Source organism: Pogona vitticeps, chromosome 1 (assembly GCF_051106095.1).
Source record: "Pogona vitticeps strain Pit_001003342236 chromosome 1, PviZW2.1, whole genome shotgun sequence".
NCBI lineage: Eukaryota > Metazoa > Chordata > Lepidosauria > Squamata > Agamidae > Pogona > Pogona vitticeps.
This window is the reverse complement of record NC_135783.1, coordinates 289,867,136-289,885,134: the sequence shown is the minus strand read 5'-3', so window position 1 is coordinate 289,885,134 and position 17,999 is coordinate 289,867,136. Positions and strand designations below refer to the sequence as shown.

General features: G+C 40.1%; 1 protein-coding gene across 1 annotated transcript in view; it reads left to right on the top strand.

The window, feature by feature from the left end:
• The window catches only part of SYT13 (synaptotagmin 13), a 31,698-nt gene extending 14,476 nt beyond the window's left edge, over nucleotides 1–17,222 (top strand). The window contains exons 3-6 of the mRNA XM_020798491.3: nucleotides 292–426; nucleotides 1,908–2,221; nucleotides 9,031–9,160; nucleotides 13,123–17,222. Coding sequence (XP_020654150.3) covers nucleotides 292–426; nucleotides 1,908–2,221; nucleotides 9,031–9,160; nucleotides 13,123–13,427 — 884 coding nt within the window. The 3' untranslated portion in view covers nucleotides 13,428–17,222. The remainder of the gene's footprint in view (nucleotides 1–291; nucleotides 427–1,907; nucleotides 2,222–9,030; nucleotides 9,161–13,122) is intronic.
• The last annotated feature ends 777 nt before the right edge of the window (nucleotides 17,223–17,999 follow it).

Sequence of the window (17,999 nt, the reverse complement as noted above, 5' to 3'; positions counted from 1 at the left end):
ATGGAAGGCTGAGTCAACCTTGAGCTGGCTACCTGGGATTTGAACCCCAGGTCGTGAGCACAGTTTTAGCTGCAGTACAGCGTTTTAACCACTGCGCCACGAGGCTCTTATACTTATAACTTTGAAAGCCCTGTTAGGTTGGTTCCCCCTTCATGGCACATAACAACAGCAACAAGTGTATAGAAAGGTAACTTTGTGTAATGGTATCAAAGAGTTAAAATAAAGCAGGGTAGCTAATAATTACACTAGCTGGAATGGGAGGCATTCTTTCATTAAAATGTTTGTTTTCAGGTGGAATGATGGATGTCTGCGTCACTGAGCGTCTGAGTCCTGAGAAGGCTGCTGGTTGCAACCAGGTCCCAGAAATTCACTATTCTCTTTGCTACAACCAACAGAAAAATGCATTGTGTGTTGCTTTTCTCGAAGGTAAGAGGCCAATAAACCTTATAAATCCTAGTAACTTTTTATATGAAAGCCACTAAATATTACAGCTTCTCATGAAAATGAGTAGTAATCAGATATATCAGGAATTTTGTATATCCTGTTTTGTTGCCATACATTAAAATCCTGCAGAGCTGGTGTATTATTTTAACTCACATGCCTAATGTGTTTGCCTGTGTACATTAAAATAACAAATGCATGGATCTCAAGCATTTTTCTTAAGCCACAGTTTTATGGACTTTGTGAACTCAGAAAATAGGACTTAAGGATTTCCATAGATAATATAGAACCAGAATCAGATCATAAAACTTGGGCAAAATCCTGTTGTGTAATTTTGTGTCTGGCATAACCTGGATCAGGCAACAAAAACATTTATTTTACATAAACTAAATGGTTCCTGTCTCCCAGCCCAGCCCATTTTGGGTTCTGAGGCTTCCTAGGGCTCAGGACCAATGATGGAGGGGAGAAGTCTTTAAAAGTCAAAAATTAATGCCAAATTGCCACCACTAGGATAAGGACCACTGCCACTCCTGCAGCAGTGACTTTTCACTCTTCCTGCCCCCATCTCAAGATTCAAAAAGACTTCCCCAAAGCAAAAGGGAACCCTAGGGGGCCTTGGAAACTAAAACTGGGGTATGGAGGATAGGAAGTATTTAATTAGCATGATTCCCAGCACCCAGTCCAGGTTACACCAGAACAAACTTATGCAACAGGATTTTGCCCATTAATTGATAATTTTCTTGTTCAGATGACATAGAAAATTTCCAGGCTGGACAACAGCCATGGCAAATGTGACTGTTATATCTGCATCAGGCCCATGAGTTTCAAGCTCATCTGGGATTTTGGTTCTATATCCAGATATTCAAGGTCCAGGAATAACAATACTTCTGTACATTGGGTTGGCCCTTTCTCACTGGTGTTGAAGTTTTCAGCTCACCATAAAACCACAGAAATGTGCATACCAGCTACTGTTACTTACCATCATCAGTATTATCATTGTGATAACCACCACCTTCACTCAGGTGCACTGATCTCAAAGCGGTTTACATCACCACCATTCAAAAATCCTATGCAAACACAGTAACACAGAATTTGAGAGAGGGGTCCAAATAGTTTGTGGCTGGAAGAAAGCCAAAGTAGAAAGACCCATTCAATATATTCTGAAAACACACCACTGCTCTCAGCCTGATAATCTATAGTGGAGATATCAATCATGGTAAATCCCCCTGCCTCGCCTGCTGTTGTACTGAAGGGCTGATTCTGGGCCCCTCTCCCACTTCAAGAAGCCATTGGAATACAGTGAGGGGGCCAGCCTTCAAAATAGCCCACTCTCTTTGCCTAAGGAAAAGTTTCAAACTTCTAAAACTAAAATTTAAAAATGCTGAAGTAGAAAACTGCACTGTCAAGAAGGAAGTGTTTTGATACTGAATTTAAGTGCAATCCTACTTTCTCTTCTGATTTAACAGTTAGGTATGAAACTATGACAGTTGACCACAACAACAGTTGCGATTGCTACATCCTTGGCACTTTGGTGAGCCAGTCTGGCATTACAGAAGCCCAGACTGTGTTGAAGAAGAACCAGCCCCATGTTGTCTGGGAAGAAACGTTGCTGTTTCCAGTCAAAGAGGAGGAGTTACCCAAGGGCATGCTGACACTTACCCTCCGGAATTGTGACAAGTTCTCCCGACACAGCATCGTTGGAGAACTGAAGCTGAACTTGGCTGATGTGGGCGAAGTGTGTGGAAAAGTACAGTCTGAGAAGATGAAAGCCCTTGACAAGGTATCCTATCATTACAGACAGAGTTTGTGGATGCCAGTTATACTTATTAGGTGTGTACAGGCTGTGTGTGGATGGATGGACCATGACATTTTGCCACCTGAGACAGATCAACAGAGCACACGCACACACATAAAGTCAGACTTGGCATTGAAAATGCAACAAGAAGTTTAAAAAGCCAAAAACCAGCTGCTGTCCTTTTACACTAGCTTGTGTTTACAAATTCAGGAGGAGAATCCATTTCATTCCAAATTTTGGAGGGTGTCCTTTACTGCCTATGTTTTTATGACACCCCAAATATGCCCTGAGGCATCTGTCTCACTGTATCAAATAGGAGGGCTGGCTTCATGTCCCTATGTAGATGACACTGAACCAAAATGGGGACATTGCCTGAAGGCTTTTGAGTCCTGGGCCCAATTTCCTCTGTGGCTATTGTAAGATTTTCCACAAGCTGTCTGAAAGGACAGCATAATCAACAAATATATCCATTAACCCACACAATGAAAAGGGTTGCTGAGAACTTATGAGCGTAAAGTGGATTCACAATAGAACTCAAAGGCTGCCTGCCTGCCATGAATTATTACAAGCTTCCAACTTGGTTTCCAATCCACTGGTGTGAAAGAGGCCAATTAAAATGTGTAAATCACTGGCAATTATTTATTATTTATTTATTCCACTTCAGTGCTGTTCAAGAGCTAGTGCTTCCTGGACATCTCTCAAAATCTGACTGTCATCTTGGGTGGGAGGGATAACTAGAAATGAAAATACCTGTTTTTTTAAACCCACTTATTTCACTGATTGGAATAGAGTGCCCATTCCATGGCTCTTCTAGCCTTTCCCTACCACCATGCTGATTCTCAGGGGTGAAAGAAAGCTTAGGAAGTCAATATTCTGTGCCCTGTCCTGGGAAACAATGCTGCCCCATTGCCAGGATAGTGGCCTGCTGCCTCTCCTGCCCATAAAGCAGAAGAAAACTGGATGGTGCAGGGTTTATAATGTCAGAGTAGAGCCCTGTTCATGCAAAGGATTAACCTGAAGACATCAGGAAGAGGAGAAAGCCAGAGGAGAAAGGCAGGAGGAGAAATCTTTCAGCCTAAAATAACTCACAGGGCTGTTGTCCAGATAAAATGAGCAGAGGTACACAGAGATCCCCTCAACTTCCCAGGAAGAAGAGAGATGGTGACAAACTGTTATAATTACCTGTGTTTAAACTGGGGAAATATTTCCCACTTTTTAGATATTGTGTATTGTTAAGGCCTTTGGTCAGAAACAAACAAAAAAAAGTATTTCATTATTATTTTTTGGACTGGCCCAAGATCACCCAGTGAGCTTCATGGCTAAGAAGGTGCATCAATGTGATGAATGAAATGAATGAGAATCTTGGAACAGTGAGTCTATTGATTAATTAAAGCAAACTAGAAGTTTCGAGAGGAACCTATCATAGTTCTAGAGTAGTTCTCCAGCCTGGCAAAATAGAGCTGTGCTTGCCAGTCATCCTGGGGCAGTTGCTTCTCATCCTGGGAGAGAGCTAGTAAGTGGCCAATTGCACCCCTGAAACAGATGGCCTCTGTCAACTTAGCAGATGGTTTCCAGGAACACCGTGAATGCCAAGAAACTGCCTGTATGGAGCTGGTGCAGGAGATAATATCCAATTATATCTAGAGGCTGATAATAATGTTTTGTTCACTTGGCCTTCCTCATAGCTACCCACACGCTTCAACAAGGCAGAAGCACTTCTGGAAACCTGAACAAAGCCAGTTAACAGGCTCCAGTTGTGCCCCAGTTTTTCCTGCAGAAGATACACGTAGATGGCTGGGTTTGCGTCATTGGGGACTTCAGAGAGTCAGCCATTATACAGTGAGCTGAAAAAGAAGTCTTGAATCATTAATCAGGAGTCGGGGTAGGAAAGAGCGAGAGGGAGTAGATCAGAGAAAGACTGACTGTATTTGTCAGTGCTTTTCCAAAACTAGCTTGTTGGAATTTGTTTAAAGCTTTACATGTCTTTCTGGCAGGATTTCTGAAAATGCCAGATCTATCTTTGTAACTCTCCTGTAGCACAAGCCTAGCTCATAGCTAACCTGCTATTCATTTATTATAGCTGTGCTAGTTCAGAACAATCCTTGCCACCTCTGGAAAAAACTGCAGGCATCACAAGAGTAGAAGTCACATTTTGTACTCTGTCCTGCTGGCTTGTGTATGGATAGGCTCATTAGTGTAACTGAAATAGCATATTATTGGGTCTGTCATGACATTAACAGCTGTCTCAGTAAGCAGGTTTGGGTGTCCTTGGGGCAGCAGAACATGGGGCAGGCAAATTTGATACATGGAGCACATTTCAAGCTGGCTCAAGACATTTTACTGCCTGAGAGAAAGGACGAGAGGGCACGCATATACTATATGCACACACATTTCATAGCTGCAGAATCTTAGTTTATCACTCATGTCAAGACAAAGACCTTCAAAGCTCCTGGGGATGCACATTATATTATAGGGAGAATAAAAACTACATGGTGCACACAGTACCATGTATCTGATACCGGTGGTGTCTGCCTCACTTGGGGGGAATCAGTAATTTGACTGAAAATTCTACTTTATAAGAGTGTGTGCAATTTTTGTAGACATTCTAGTGCTGTCCACTGAACAGCCGGCCTCATGTGAGAAGCAAAAGAGGCAACCATTTTGACTTTTCACTGATTTAAAAAGCACCTCAGAATAGAGATGGGAAAGAACCACTAGTTTGCCAGTTAGTGCCAGTTCATTTTTTCAGCAAAACAGTTTAGTTTGTGTGTGTGTGTGTCTGTGTGTGTGTGTGTGTGTGTGTGTGTTTTGCTTCCCAGCCCTGTCTCCCCTGGCAGTCACCCACTCAGAAGCAGAGCCTGGAAGAGGCGGGGTAGAGAAGTCAGGGTGCTGCCTCTGAGTGGGTGCCTGCTGGAGGAGGTGGGGCTGGAAACCAACACACACCTGTTTGGCTGAAAATCAAACTGCTACACACCACCAAACTGGCAGTTGATGCCCATCTACCTCAGAATATGCTTCTCTGGGGAAAACAAATCCCTCTTCTTAATAATTTCACTTATGAGCAGAAACAGACTTTATATAAACGTAGAGATGGGGAAGAATTGCCATTTTGGCGAGTTGTCGTGCTTCATGATCCATCAAAGTTGATGAAGCACAAAGTGCAATTATCCTCCCCATGAACCGATGAAGCACGAATATATTCAGTTTGTGGGGGAGTCTAAGAAAAAGCTGACCTCTACACCCCTACAGCCTTCCCCTTTGTCCCCTTCCCACTATTCCTGTCACCACCCTACCTTGGCTGCCTGTGCCATGGTGGTCTCCACCATCCAGCATCGCTTACTGTGATGGCCTCCACCACTATGGCTTGCCTTAAGGGTGTTTAGGCTGCCTTTTGCAAAGATGGTGGCTGCAGCTTTCCTGCCTAAGAGAAGCTGCAGCTGCCATCTTTGCAAAGGGCAGCCAATGTCCCTTATGGCAGGCCATGGCTGATGGATGGCGCCAGCAGCAGGCGGCAGTAGATGGCGGCGGTAACAGCAGAATGGGAAAGCCATAGGCTAGCCTTCCCTTTCTTAGTATGGGGGAAGAATAAAAATTGGGAAATATTCATCCCTTTGTATTCTTCGGGGTCTCTGGAACTGACGAATATGGAGGGATGGATATTTAACGAAACAGCGATTTTTCAAGAATATTACAATCCTTTTTTTTTTTTATTCATCCCCATGTCTATACATAAGCATAGCTAGATCTGAAACCCCATTAAGGTCAGAAAGAGTTGACTGAGGTAATCTTTCAGGCTATAACAGCAGATGTCAAAGGAATCCCATGCTTAAATCTCTAACATGAATCACCAAACATGGCAAACTAATTCACATACTCTCCAAGTTGAGAGTAGTTCTTGCTGTGACTCTCAGATACTTTCATTAGTTAAGGCTTTCCCCTCTCTGATCATGGCCTGGATAGAATATCTATTTTTGGCCTCACTCTCAAGGATGAAAAACAACAGCTGTTTTTTGAGGTGGTTGAAATGTCTGATAAAATTCTTAGAAGAACATCTTGCTTGTAGTTTGGCAGCACTTCAATATTGTACCATTATAGGATTTAGATCCTATTTATCTGCCATGGTTCTGTCTTATGGAACCATGGGATTTGAAGTCTGGTGAGTTATTTAGAATCCTCAGCTAGAGGGAAGATTCCTGAATTACAGCATAGGATTTTAAGTATCTTATTCTACCCCAGAATCCTATAGGACTGAGTCATGATAGTATCAAACCGCTGTCGCTATGTTGTGCAGATACACTCTGGTTCTTCCCTTATTCAGAAATATACAGTCAAAGCTTCCATTTCAAAGAACAGCCACAGTCGCTTTAAATCACTGAAGAAAAGCAGGGGCTTAGCCTCGATGGCCTTATAGGTACCATGAGTCTATAATTTTATGAGTCTATGATTTTATGATCTCCTGTTACAACAAAAGCACATCCCTCTACAAAGTCATGCTCTAGACAATTTCCAAGGGACAATATTTCATATGCAGTTTATACAAGCTTCAGAAAGATGGATGTGTCAACCACATTCAGAACTCCTGCTGAAGACACAAAACCACTCTCCATTTTGAGTTTTCCCTGGGTAGTTAGTTTCTTTTTAAAAAGTGTGAAGCAGAAGTTATTCCAGGCACCAAAATGTTGCCTGGCAGTTAACCCTTTAAAGAAAATGCATCTGGTCTCTCAGTGGAGGAAACATCATTGTCCCCCATCTGTACCATCCATCCACGTGAAATTATATCTTTACGAAGGAGGATACAATATTCTCTGTTCTAAAAATTCAGTTTGAGGCTTGCTGTTTAGATATTGGCACGGGGACAGCTTGAAAGAAAAGTAGATAATTGTTTGTGTTTTACTGACATGACACAAATGCTGCGCATCTGAGTATCCATTCTAAAAACTCTGCAATGGAATAGGACGCCACAAAGCATGTAGATGTGCTGCAGAATGTATTGTGGGGGGGCACTGTCAGGCAGTGCTTCCATAGGGCAGTGTAAGTGCCTCCAAAGAGTCTACAGAGTCAGACTCAGGAATCCTTGGGATTTTATTGCAGATTACCCAGAGATTTAGAAATGTTTCATCGGCCACATTTATCTATCTCATATTCTGATGCCCCAAGGACACCCCAAATCTGCTTACTGAAACAGCTTTTTAAAAAATCAAGAGTTGGAGATGGAATGCCAGGCATCAAATGTCATCAGTAGTGGTTTTCAATTTATGTTAGAGGACAGAGTAAAAAACAAGACATGGGGAAGCCATAGTAGCACAATACTTCTTTGAAGGTCTACTTTTGGTCCTAAAGTAAAAACATTGGGCTCCATTTAATTTAATGGAGGAGACAATTAATAACAATTGCATGCTTTTGAGTCAATTTCAACTTATGGCACCCCTTTCCATGGTTTTCTAGGTATAATGTACAGTACTCAGAAATGGTTTACAATTCCCTTCTTCAGGAGTGGGGGCCTTCTGGAACTCTGCAGTTTACCCAAGGCTACATAGGCTGACTCTTCTTCTTGGATACACAGTGGGGAATCAAACTCTCAACCTCTAGCTCACTGAGCTATCTAGCCAGCCCTGACATAATTTGTTTTCTCTAACAAAGACCTCTCTTGGTTGTTGTGGGTTTTTCAGGCTCTTTGGCCGTGTTCGGAAGGTTGTTCTTCCTAACGTTTCGCTAGTCTCTGTGACTGACATCTTCAGAGGACAGCACTCTGTCCTCTGAAGATGCCGGTCACAGAGACTGGCAAAACATTAGGAAGAACAACCTTCAGAACACGGCCAAAGAGCCTGAAAAACCCACAACAACCATTAGATCCCGGCCTTGAAAGCCTTCGTGAATACAAAGACCTCTCTGTTGAACATGAGTTTTTTACCATCATTCTGGGGCAATCATAAACATACAATTTATTTTGATGAGAACAATGTAGAAATATTCTAAATATTTCTACATATAAACAAATGATAGAAAAAAGTGTGCTGCAACAAAGATAACAACTCAGTTTTTACTAAATAGGCATCGCAATCTCTTTCTTTTCTGTTTCTTCTTCAAAACGCATTCATATCTTATTCTGTTTTGCTCACCTTCTCTTTTTATGGAGTCAGATAAACTGAGCATCAAATGTGAGATCATCAACATAAATAAAACTTTTGGTGCCTTGAGGAAATGGTTGATCATTAGGACAGATGTTAAAATAGAACCCAGGACACACAGCCCTGGAGTAGTCTTCCATCATCAGCTCTGTTGTCTTTGAAAGTTAACAACAAAATCTGTGATTTTTGCAAAAGGACTGCTATTATTGTAGCTAGTTTATAATTCTTGGTTAGATTATAGAATTTTTGCAGTAGTGCTTGATAATGAGCAGTGCCCTAACAGTCTCAAAGCCATCCTCAATATGTTGCATTAAATGAAGGACTTACGCTGTACAGTTCTCTCCAGGTCCAAAGCCAGCCTGTTGTGGGAAGAGAAGTGGTTCATTACTTCTATTTTTGTTATTAAAAATCTAATTTGTTTAAAGTCACTGTGGGCTGATGTAAACAAAAAGAGCATGATTCAGTGTAGTGGGAGATAGATGTTGCACAAAAGAGCCCTTATGTTTCTGTGGCAAAACGAAGTAATAGTGATTTGTACTCTATAGTCCTTTGGGTCTTCTTTTATTATCAGCATTCTAGTATTGCTTGGTTGTCTCCTCTGCAGGAAGTAAGGCAGGAAAAAAGCCTGATGTATTCCTTGCCACTTTCTCTCTCTCTGATTTGCAGGAGCCAGATACAGGCTATGGAGAGGTTCTGCTTTCCATCAGCTACCTGCCTGCCGCAAACCGTCTGCTTGTGGTGCTCATAAAAGCCAAGAATCTTCATTCCAAACAACTGAAAGAGCTCCTTGGGAAGGGTGAGTGAGAAATTGAGGCTTGCTGAGGGAAGGAAACCAAATACAACTATCTCTCTCTCTCTCTCTCTCTCTCTCTCTCTCTCTCTCTCTCTCTCTGTATTTTTTTAAAGACTGCATTATAGTAATTCTTGTCTGACCTAAGAGAGTGTTATCACATATGAACCAGAACGCCCCATCCCTTGATAATGTATCATGGGCATTTTAGGTAAGCCACTGTGGCTAAACATCCACCCACATCTGCAATCTGGAGGTAATAAAAATTGAACTGCCACACACACACACACACACACACACACACACACACTTGTATTATCTGCTCAGATGATGTATACAAAGTCCCAAAGTTTTGTCTGAGCCTCTTCCTTCCTGTATGGTTTCGTTAACTGTCAACCCAAAATGGGTCATTTTGATTCCCTCAGAATCGCATATCACATTTTGTTAGAATCCAGAGATAATTGGATCTCCAGAGTAAACCTTCTATACATAGCATTGCCACTTGGGAAAGTTGTAAACAGGGTTGCCAAGTTTTATCCACTTGGCAGACTCAGGTATTCATTCATTCATTCATTCATTCATTCATTCATTCATTCATTCATTCATTCATTCATTCATTCATTTATTTATTTATTTATTTATTTATTTATTTATTATATAGATAGTTTTGTATGGCATTTTAACTTGTCATTATCCTATGGTTTTAATTGTTGTAAGCTGCCTTGGGTCCCTTATGGAGAGAAAGGTGGCATATGAATAATACAGTATAAATACATAGTAAATAAATTTACCAGTATTTTTTATTTTCAAATGCAGTGAATATTTCTGTAAGCTGCGGAAGCATACCAACTGGCACTGAATTCCTCCTACTTTACCTGAAGGCAATGTTGTACTTGGTGTGCAAGTGTCCCTGCTATCCTGTGATAGAGGTGTTGATACAAATTGTCTAAATGAATGAATGTTTCAGAATCAAAATTTAGCCATAGTTATGTCACATCTTTTTTTTACCTTTTCTAATATTAATCATTTTATACAAGGCAGTGCACTAGAAGTGTGTTGGAATACCCAGAAAGAATATATTTATAATCAGGTGGTAAATGAAAACTGTTTTTCCCAAATAAGATTCCTCTTGTTGCAAATTTTATTCATCAGCTTCTAACAGAAGTATATGAAACATGTCTCCAGTATAAATAGTGAAAACATCTGAAAACAGATCAAGATAGAAATGAGAAAATGGGTTGAATGAGGAAACACTAAGTGGTGCTTTTTAATATATGTCTTTAAAACACACATTTATTCCAATAAAGAAATGTCATCATGATGCATTCATTTTAATAAGAAATTATGATTGTCACTTCAGGAAACTTAGCAGTACTTGAAACACATCCAGAATTCTCAAAGAATATTTCTCACAAATTTCTGCTGTCATAAATATCTAATTGGGTTATAAATTTGTATGTTAGGAAGGGCTTATTTATTCCTGTATAATTTCATATAATGTAGAAGACTGACTGGGAAAGCTGAATTTACATTTTTGTCAACTTTTAGCTTAACTTTTTAAGAAGTTACAACCAACCATGTAAGAAAGCTTGTTAAACTTAAAACTGAGTGAAAACATCTATTATTTATTTATTTAAAATATTTCTATGCCACCTTTCTCCTCAAAAGGACCCAAGGCGGTTTTCATCACTAAAACAGTATTTAAAAGCTAAAACAGTAAGTATACACATATTAAAAATAATTAAAGAAGTACTATATTAAAATGATAATATCAATATTAAAACACATTTAAAGCAACAGAGCACAATAGTCCGTTTAAAACCCCTCTCACACCAGCAGTCATCTAACTAGTCAAACATCTTACTGATCAGTGATCTATCTTGTTTGCCCTTTAAACCAATTAATTAATTGTTTAGTAATCAAAGAGGAGTAAATAAAAAGCTGTACTACAAATTGCTAAGGCAGACATCTCAAGCATTGTTGTTGCTACATTTCTGACCTATGGCACATCAGTAGGTTTTCAAGATAGGTGAGATATTCTAGGAGTGGCTTACCATTGTAAGCCCGTAAGTATTTATGAATGACTCAGCTCTCCTGAATTTTAGGGTGCAACTAGATAGGGGAATTTGGAGCAATCCAGGTCATATAAGAGCCTCGTGGCGCAGTGGTTAAAACGCTGTACTGCAGCTAAAACTGTGCTCACGACCTGGGGTTCAAATCCCAGGTAGCCGGCTCAAGGTTGACTCAGCCTTCCATCCTTCCGAGGTCGGTAAAATGAGTACCCAGCTTGCTGGGGGTGCAATGTGTAGCCTGTATAATTAAAATTGTAAACCGCCCAGAGAGTGCTTGTAGCGCTATGGGGCGGTATATAAGTCCAAAAAATAAATAAAATAAATAAATGTTTTAAAGTATTTTATCTTTGGTACAATCTATTTTATTTTATACTTCAACGATCCTTCCATTCACACAGGACACATTTATTCTCCCATGAGAAAGAGCACTTCAGATCGAAAGAGCACTTCAGATCATTCTAATTTCTCCCCCTTTCAATAATTGACACCCCTCTCTTGCCCTTTTCCTTGCATTTTGTTGTAGCTGTCATTCCATGAGCTGTCTCTTGTTTGTTTGTTTAATTTAGTAAGTGGCATAATGCTACAGCAACACATCTGCCTAGCCTGGATACTCCCTTTTACCTGAAACAGTGCTCTGTCACTTAGGAGAATATTTTTAAAAAGAATTGTGAGAAAATTGAAATAGAGGAAAGGATTTCTCTGCCATGCTTTCTATTGTCACGACCCACCGCATATATCACAAGGTTATCACTGAAGAGGACTCTGTCCACAGCTCTATTTGGGAGCAAATTAAACAACCACACAAACTGCAGAATGGGCTAATTACGAGTGCTCCCAATCACACCAAATAAACTGCAGCCCTAACTCTGTGCCAGAAAGGAACAGAAAAGGTAACAAAAGAGGGATGGATTGCTCTTACTTAAAATTCATGTGGTCATTGGAAAACATCATACCAAAAGCAAGTCAAATAGTGAGCTATATGCTTGTTTGATCTCGCCTTTAATCCAGTGTTATATCCACTATACATACTGTCTCTCAATCATATAATAATGCATGGTGTGTAGTGAAAGCATCTGTACACTATCTATTTTTGTACATTTAGGCCACTTACTCCTTGGGAAATAAACTGAACAGAAATAAAATTAATATATAACTACTGTATATCCTATATAGACTGTTCAAGTGAAGTTATGGGTAATGTCAGAAACTCAAGGCCCAGTTAGCTATCATTCATATTTTTACCCATTCCTGTATGAAATAGTGGGTGAAATCCCATTGAGTGACTTTGTGCTGGTGTAAACCAGATCAGGTGCAGGAAACATTTCATTTAAAGTAATAGAAAGTTTCCTTTTCCACTCTTCAGTTTCCAAGGCTCCCTAGAGCCCCTCTTTGCCACAGGGAAGCCTTTGGGAACTTTGGAACATGGTGGGGGGCTTTAATAGTAAAAGATTGCTTCCAGACTGCTGCTCATGTGATCGGACCCACTGGCTGTGATTTTTTTTAAACTATTAAAGGCTCTTCCCTCTCCCCAACACCTGATGTCTGGAAGCTTCCAAAGACTTTTCCAGGGCAAAAAGGAGGCCTAGGGAGCCTCAGAACCTGAAGTCAGGAGGAACAGGAAATGTTCCATGACTTCAAATTAAATATTTTCAGCTACCAATCAGGTTATGTTGGTACAACGTTACACCAATAGACTTTATTCAGTGTGTTTTTTACATTAAAATCATGAGTACAACCCTCAACGCTGTTTACTCAGGGAAAACTGTCATGGAATTCAATGGGCATTATCTCGAGTTAAGTATGGATGCATTTTCCTCCAGGAGGAAATGCCAGAGAATGCTGATATCTGAATGTTGATGCCAACACTGTGTGACAAACTTTTCCCTTTTCCTGCAGATATATCTGTAAAAGTGACACTGAAGCACCAAGCCCTGAAACTTAAGAAGAAGCAGACAAAGCGTGCGAAGCACAAGATCAACCCAGTCTGGAATGAGATGATTATGTTTGAGGTGCCCCATGATTTGCTCTGTGCCTCCAGTGTAGAACTGGAGATGCTAAGCCAGAATGGCGATGGGCAAAACCATTTACTGGGCAGGTGCAGCCTTGGCCTGCATGCCACTGGCCCAGAGAGGAATCACTGGGAAGAGATGCTGAGGAACCCCAGGAAGCAGATTGCTATGTGGCACCAACTTCATATGTAACTATGGAGGGAGCAAGGGTGATCATCAGCAATGGTCAGTAACCTGGTCTCAGTGCTGGCAAAAACATGAACATCCTGAAAAGCATGAACCAGATCCATTCATAAGATCAAGCACAACATTTGTTTTACTGCTGTTGTTATTGACTGCTTTCTAGCAACAGGGTGAACAAAGGGTTGAATGTTTCATTGATTCAGAGTAAGGAACGGTTGGCATAACCATTTCCCCCAGATTCTGCTTTAGGCCTCTGCCCCAAGGGATTCATCAGAGCTTGGGAACATCACATTTTTAAACTACAGCTCTCAGAATTACTACATGTAGCCTTCAGGTTCAATTCAATGTTAGTATTTATTTTTAATATTTCTAATTGCAGGTACAAAAAAAAGGGGGGGGGGAAGAAGTCTACATTAATATGAGAGGATCATATGTTCCCCTCAAAATTTGATTGAATTTGCCGTCTGAAAGATACATTTATATTCCTCGTTAAAACGGTAGGATCCTTTGACCACTGAATAATGAGTTGTGAGAATTTATCTTTCCAGTCTTGGAGTACAGAGACCAAGGAGACATGGCATTAATTTCGTTCACCTGCATGATTTGGTTTAGTACAGGTGTGTAATCAGAATGGGCAAATCCGAAATGTTGAAATGCATTGAGCTGATTTGGATTGATTCAAATCAGGTCCAAATCAGCTCAGGCTTGTTTGAAGGGATGTCGAATGCTTTGGCTACCTGCACGTTACTTGTCTGTAAAAGTCAAACAATATGTTTCCAAATGATTGCAAAACAGTACCATATAAGGAACAGGACAGAGGGAGCGGGCCTAGAATTTTTTTCTCCCATTAACAGTTCTCTCTTCCTAGAAGGCAAGAATCTCACTGGCACTGTTTAATCATACTCTTTGAAAAACACGAAGGTGATTATGGCAAAGGGCAGAATCTTACTCACAAATGCAGAGGATAACAGCTCCACACCGAGAACTCTGCATTTGTCCTGGTAGCCTCCAACTTGCAGACAAACAAGCTGGAAATCTCTGTGTTAAGTACAATGGAACTTTATGGCAGCACAAGAGGTTTGTGAGTTCCCTTTTGTGCAAGTAATGCCAAAAGAGGAACAGTGTGCAACACCACAGACTGTTCCACATGAAACAGGGTACACAATATTGGCCTGTGTAATCACTTCTCTCCCCCATTCTTGTTCTCTTTTGATAGCTCATGTTAGGAACCATTTTGAATGAGCTTTTTTGGAGTTTGGCACCCATTTCCTATTTCTTCTAGTTTGTTTCTCGTCATCCTTTATTCCTTATCCCTTCCCTATCCAGTCCCATATTCTTTGTACCTACCGTAGCTAGCTGGATAGCTCAGTAGTTGAAGGATCTGACTGTGTAGCCAGTGACTGGGAGTTCGATTCCCCGCTGTGCCTCCTGCTAGTAGAGGCAGGCTGTTTGGCCAAGGGCAAGCTGCACAGTCCCAGGTCTCCCCCAGAGAAAGAATGGTAAAACTACTTCTGACTATTCTCTACCTGAAAAAGGTTTTCATAAGTCAAAATTGACTTGACAACACTTGGTTATTATTATATTTGATGTTCATTTGAATAGGTGTGTTGTTCTCAGTATTGTTCTTGAAGTAGGCACTCATTACCGTATTCCTCTCTTTTCCACCTCCCATTTTGACTCTACTTTTTACAATTGGATTAGATTTTTAGATTTAGTTTTTTATTTCAGTTTCTGATGTATGTGTTTTACTTGTACATGAAAAGTTACTGTGTATTTAGTGTGTTTGGTTTGCCTTTACCTTTAATCTCCTGTTTGTCTGCTTGTAGTGTGCATGTGTCATAGTTACAAACGCACATAACAGGTTTTAGTGTATAATACACATATATCATGAATGCTACCATTGCACAAAAAGCAGCACATAAACATGTTAAAGCACATTTTAAGGTACCTTTTAACAAAAGAAAGTCATGCCAATCTGGGATTTAGCAACGATTATCTCATGCCTCCAAATTTCATTTATTCAGTGTGAAAAATAAATCAAAACATCATGGCTATTTTGTTTTCCCAATGCAAGTCAAGAGGAAGCATTGTGATTTGTGTTTTCACATTTTAGGTCAGATTTAGGTTCAAATTGGATTGGAACAAGTCCAATTAAACTTCTCTTTTCCTCCTTCTCCTTAGCTTATTCAGACTTTACAATGACTGCTAATTACATTAAAAAGACAAATAATTTGATTCAATTATGAATATTATATCCAGTTTGGACCTTAATTAAAAGGGATATTGGGTCTAGAAGATAATTGAAGTTTTCAATAGAAAAGGTAGATTCAGAGGTGGAGTTACTGGAGTGTATAAGAGTCAAACTCGGAGAGATGCTCTACACTACAGTTCTAGGCAAAACTGGTAGTAGAGAAGAAGAAGTAAACTTTTAGTACTGACCCGTTTCAAGTCCTAACTAGAGCATGCCCATTTAACCAGTTCACACAAATATTGATTTACCATTCAGTACCTGCTTCAATGAGCATACTGTAGATGGGATTAGCAATTTCATTTAGACTTCTGACAACTGAGGACTGTAGACATGGGTTGGTGAAGAGATGTATCAGGATGGAAAAAGAAACAGGATCGGAGCAACAGGTTCATGAAAGGTTTGAAGGTAGAGATGAGAACCCAGAAGCAAAAAGGAAATCAGAAGATTTATGCAGCATAGTTGACATCGTTGTTGTCATCAATTTAGTGTTCTTACAGACCAAAAATCTTCCTGCAGTTAATTCTGATCTGAGTTGTATTGCTCCTCTTGGAAAATTTTAGACCTGGCTGGAGCTATAAATAAGCCTGAAGAAAGATGTTGATGAGAAATCATTCTTATCTTAGTCATTATTTCAAATCTCTTCATTAACATATTTCACATTGAAACACCTGGATAAACAGTTGGAAAGAAAACAATTTTGTTCAAATATTTCAGGTTAAAAGATTTTGTCATTTTTTAACAGCAGATCTCATGAAAACAAAGAACAGATTTAACTATGCATAAATTGCTAATGTTTTTTTTAAATATAAGCACCAACGTTTGGGTGGTTTTATTTTTTTAAAATTGGAAGGGGGAAAACCCATCCTCTCACATCTATTTTAATTGCTTTTTCAGCTTTCAAGTACATTAAAGTCCTACATAAATCATAGGCAGTTATACAGGATTAAAAAATTGTGTCTTCATTTATGGCATTCATGAGGGACAGAGGAAACACAGCAGAGAAGAGAAATATGTGGTTCTTCAAGGTTAGAAAGGAGAGGAAGGATGTTCCATGTATGTTGTCCTTGCTAAGAAACTGTGCTTTAAAATCTCTATACATGGCTGGCTGGTTGAATATTTTGTCTAGCTTAAGGGCTTGCATCAGAAGAGTCAGAAAAGAGACAAAGACAAGATCACACAGAGAGCCTTAATAGTACAACACGCTTTTAGGCTGGTTTGTGTGTGTTTGTGTGTGTGTTGTGTTAGTTTTGTTTATTTATCTATACATTGTCCCTATCTTCAGTTCATCCCATGGGGAGGGTAAAGATGTGCATGTATTGGCCTGCAGTGCTCCCGAGCTGCTTAGCATGAACAATGGGACAAAACCAAGTGCTCCCAAATAATATCTCTGCAGGGGTAGAAAGAATGGGGAAAGTAGCTCATGATGGCAGCCGTGTATGGGAAGCAAGTGGAAGGGTCATATATGGAATCCCCTGGGAAAACTTCATTTTCTAACATTCCGTGTTTCTGTTCCCAAAAGGTTTAAGTTAAAATAACACACCCACCCAAAGAAAGTAAAAGTCTGCTGCAATCAGTACAAAGATCCAGTGCAAACTATATTAACCAGGGCAGCAATTATCCGACATCAGAAAGGATGTAACATGTACTGGTTTGGACCTGAGAATAGCCTTCCACAACAGACAATAACATGCAGAAACGCAAGTTACAATAGCAGGACCAGGGAAGCTGATGCAGAAGGCCTCTAGTCAGAATGTTCTTTCCCTCTCCTCCACTTTTTAAGATTCCTCCTCTCCCACCACATCCTCATCAGAGTAATCAAATCTTCTATGTAGTCAAGTCTTTCAAGAGAGCCAGAGGGGCTGTTGTCAGAGGAGAGGGTGTGGAAGTGCATTTCTGACAGACTAGTTGTATGGGCTTAAATCTAAAGACAGCACACTTTCAGTAACTACATATGAATGGTAGGACCAGTAGCTAGATTCTTATTGTTGTTGTGTACCATCAAATTACATCTGCATAGCTATCCTAATAGTGCTTGGGATGTGTGAGAAGTTAAAGGAATGGTTTACTGTTGCCACCCCTGCAATAAGTTTCTACAGTTGAGCAGAGGTACGAATCTTTCAAGTCCTAGTCCAGAACTATCCACTACACCAGTCACTGGTTCTCTGAGTAGTTGGATTACTGAATCCAAAAAGCTTCTTTGTACTAAGTCAAACTACTGATTGATTTAGCTTAATTCTCCTTGTTTTTACTGCACCAGCTTTTTGAGACCTAAAGAGATGGTATGTTCTGAGAAGGCCAACCATGGTGCTTAGGAACCTTTACACCAAGTT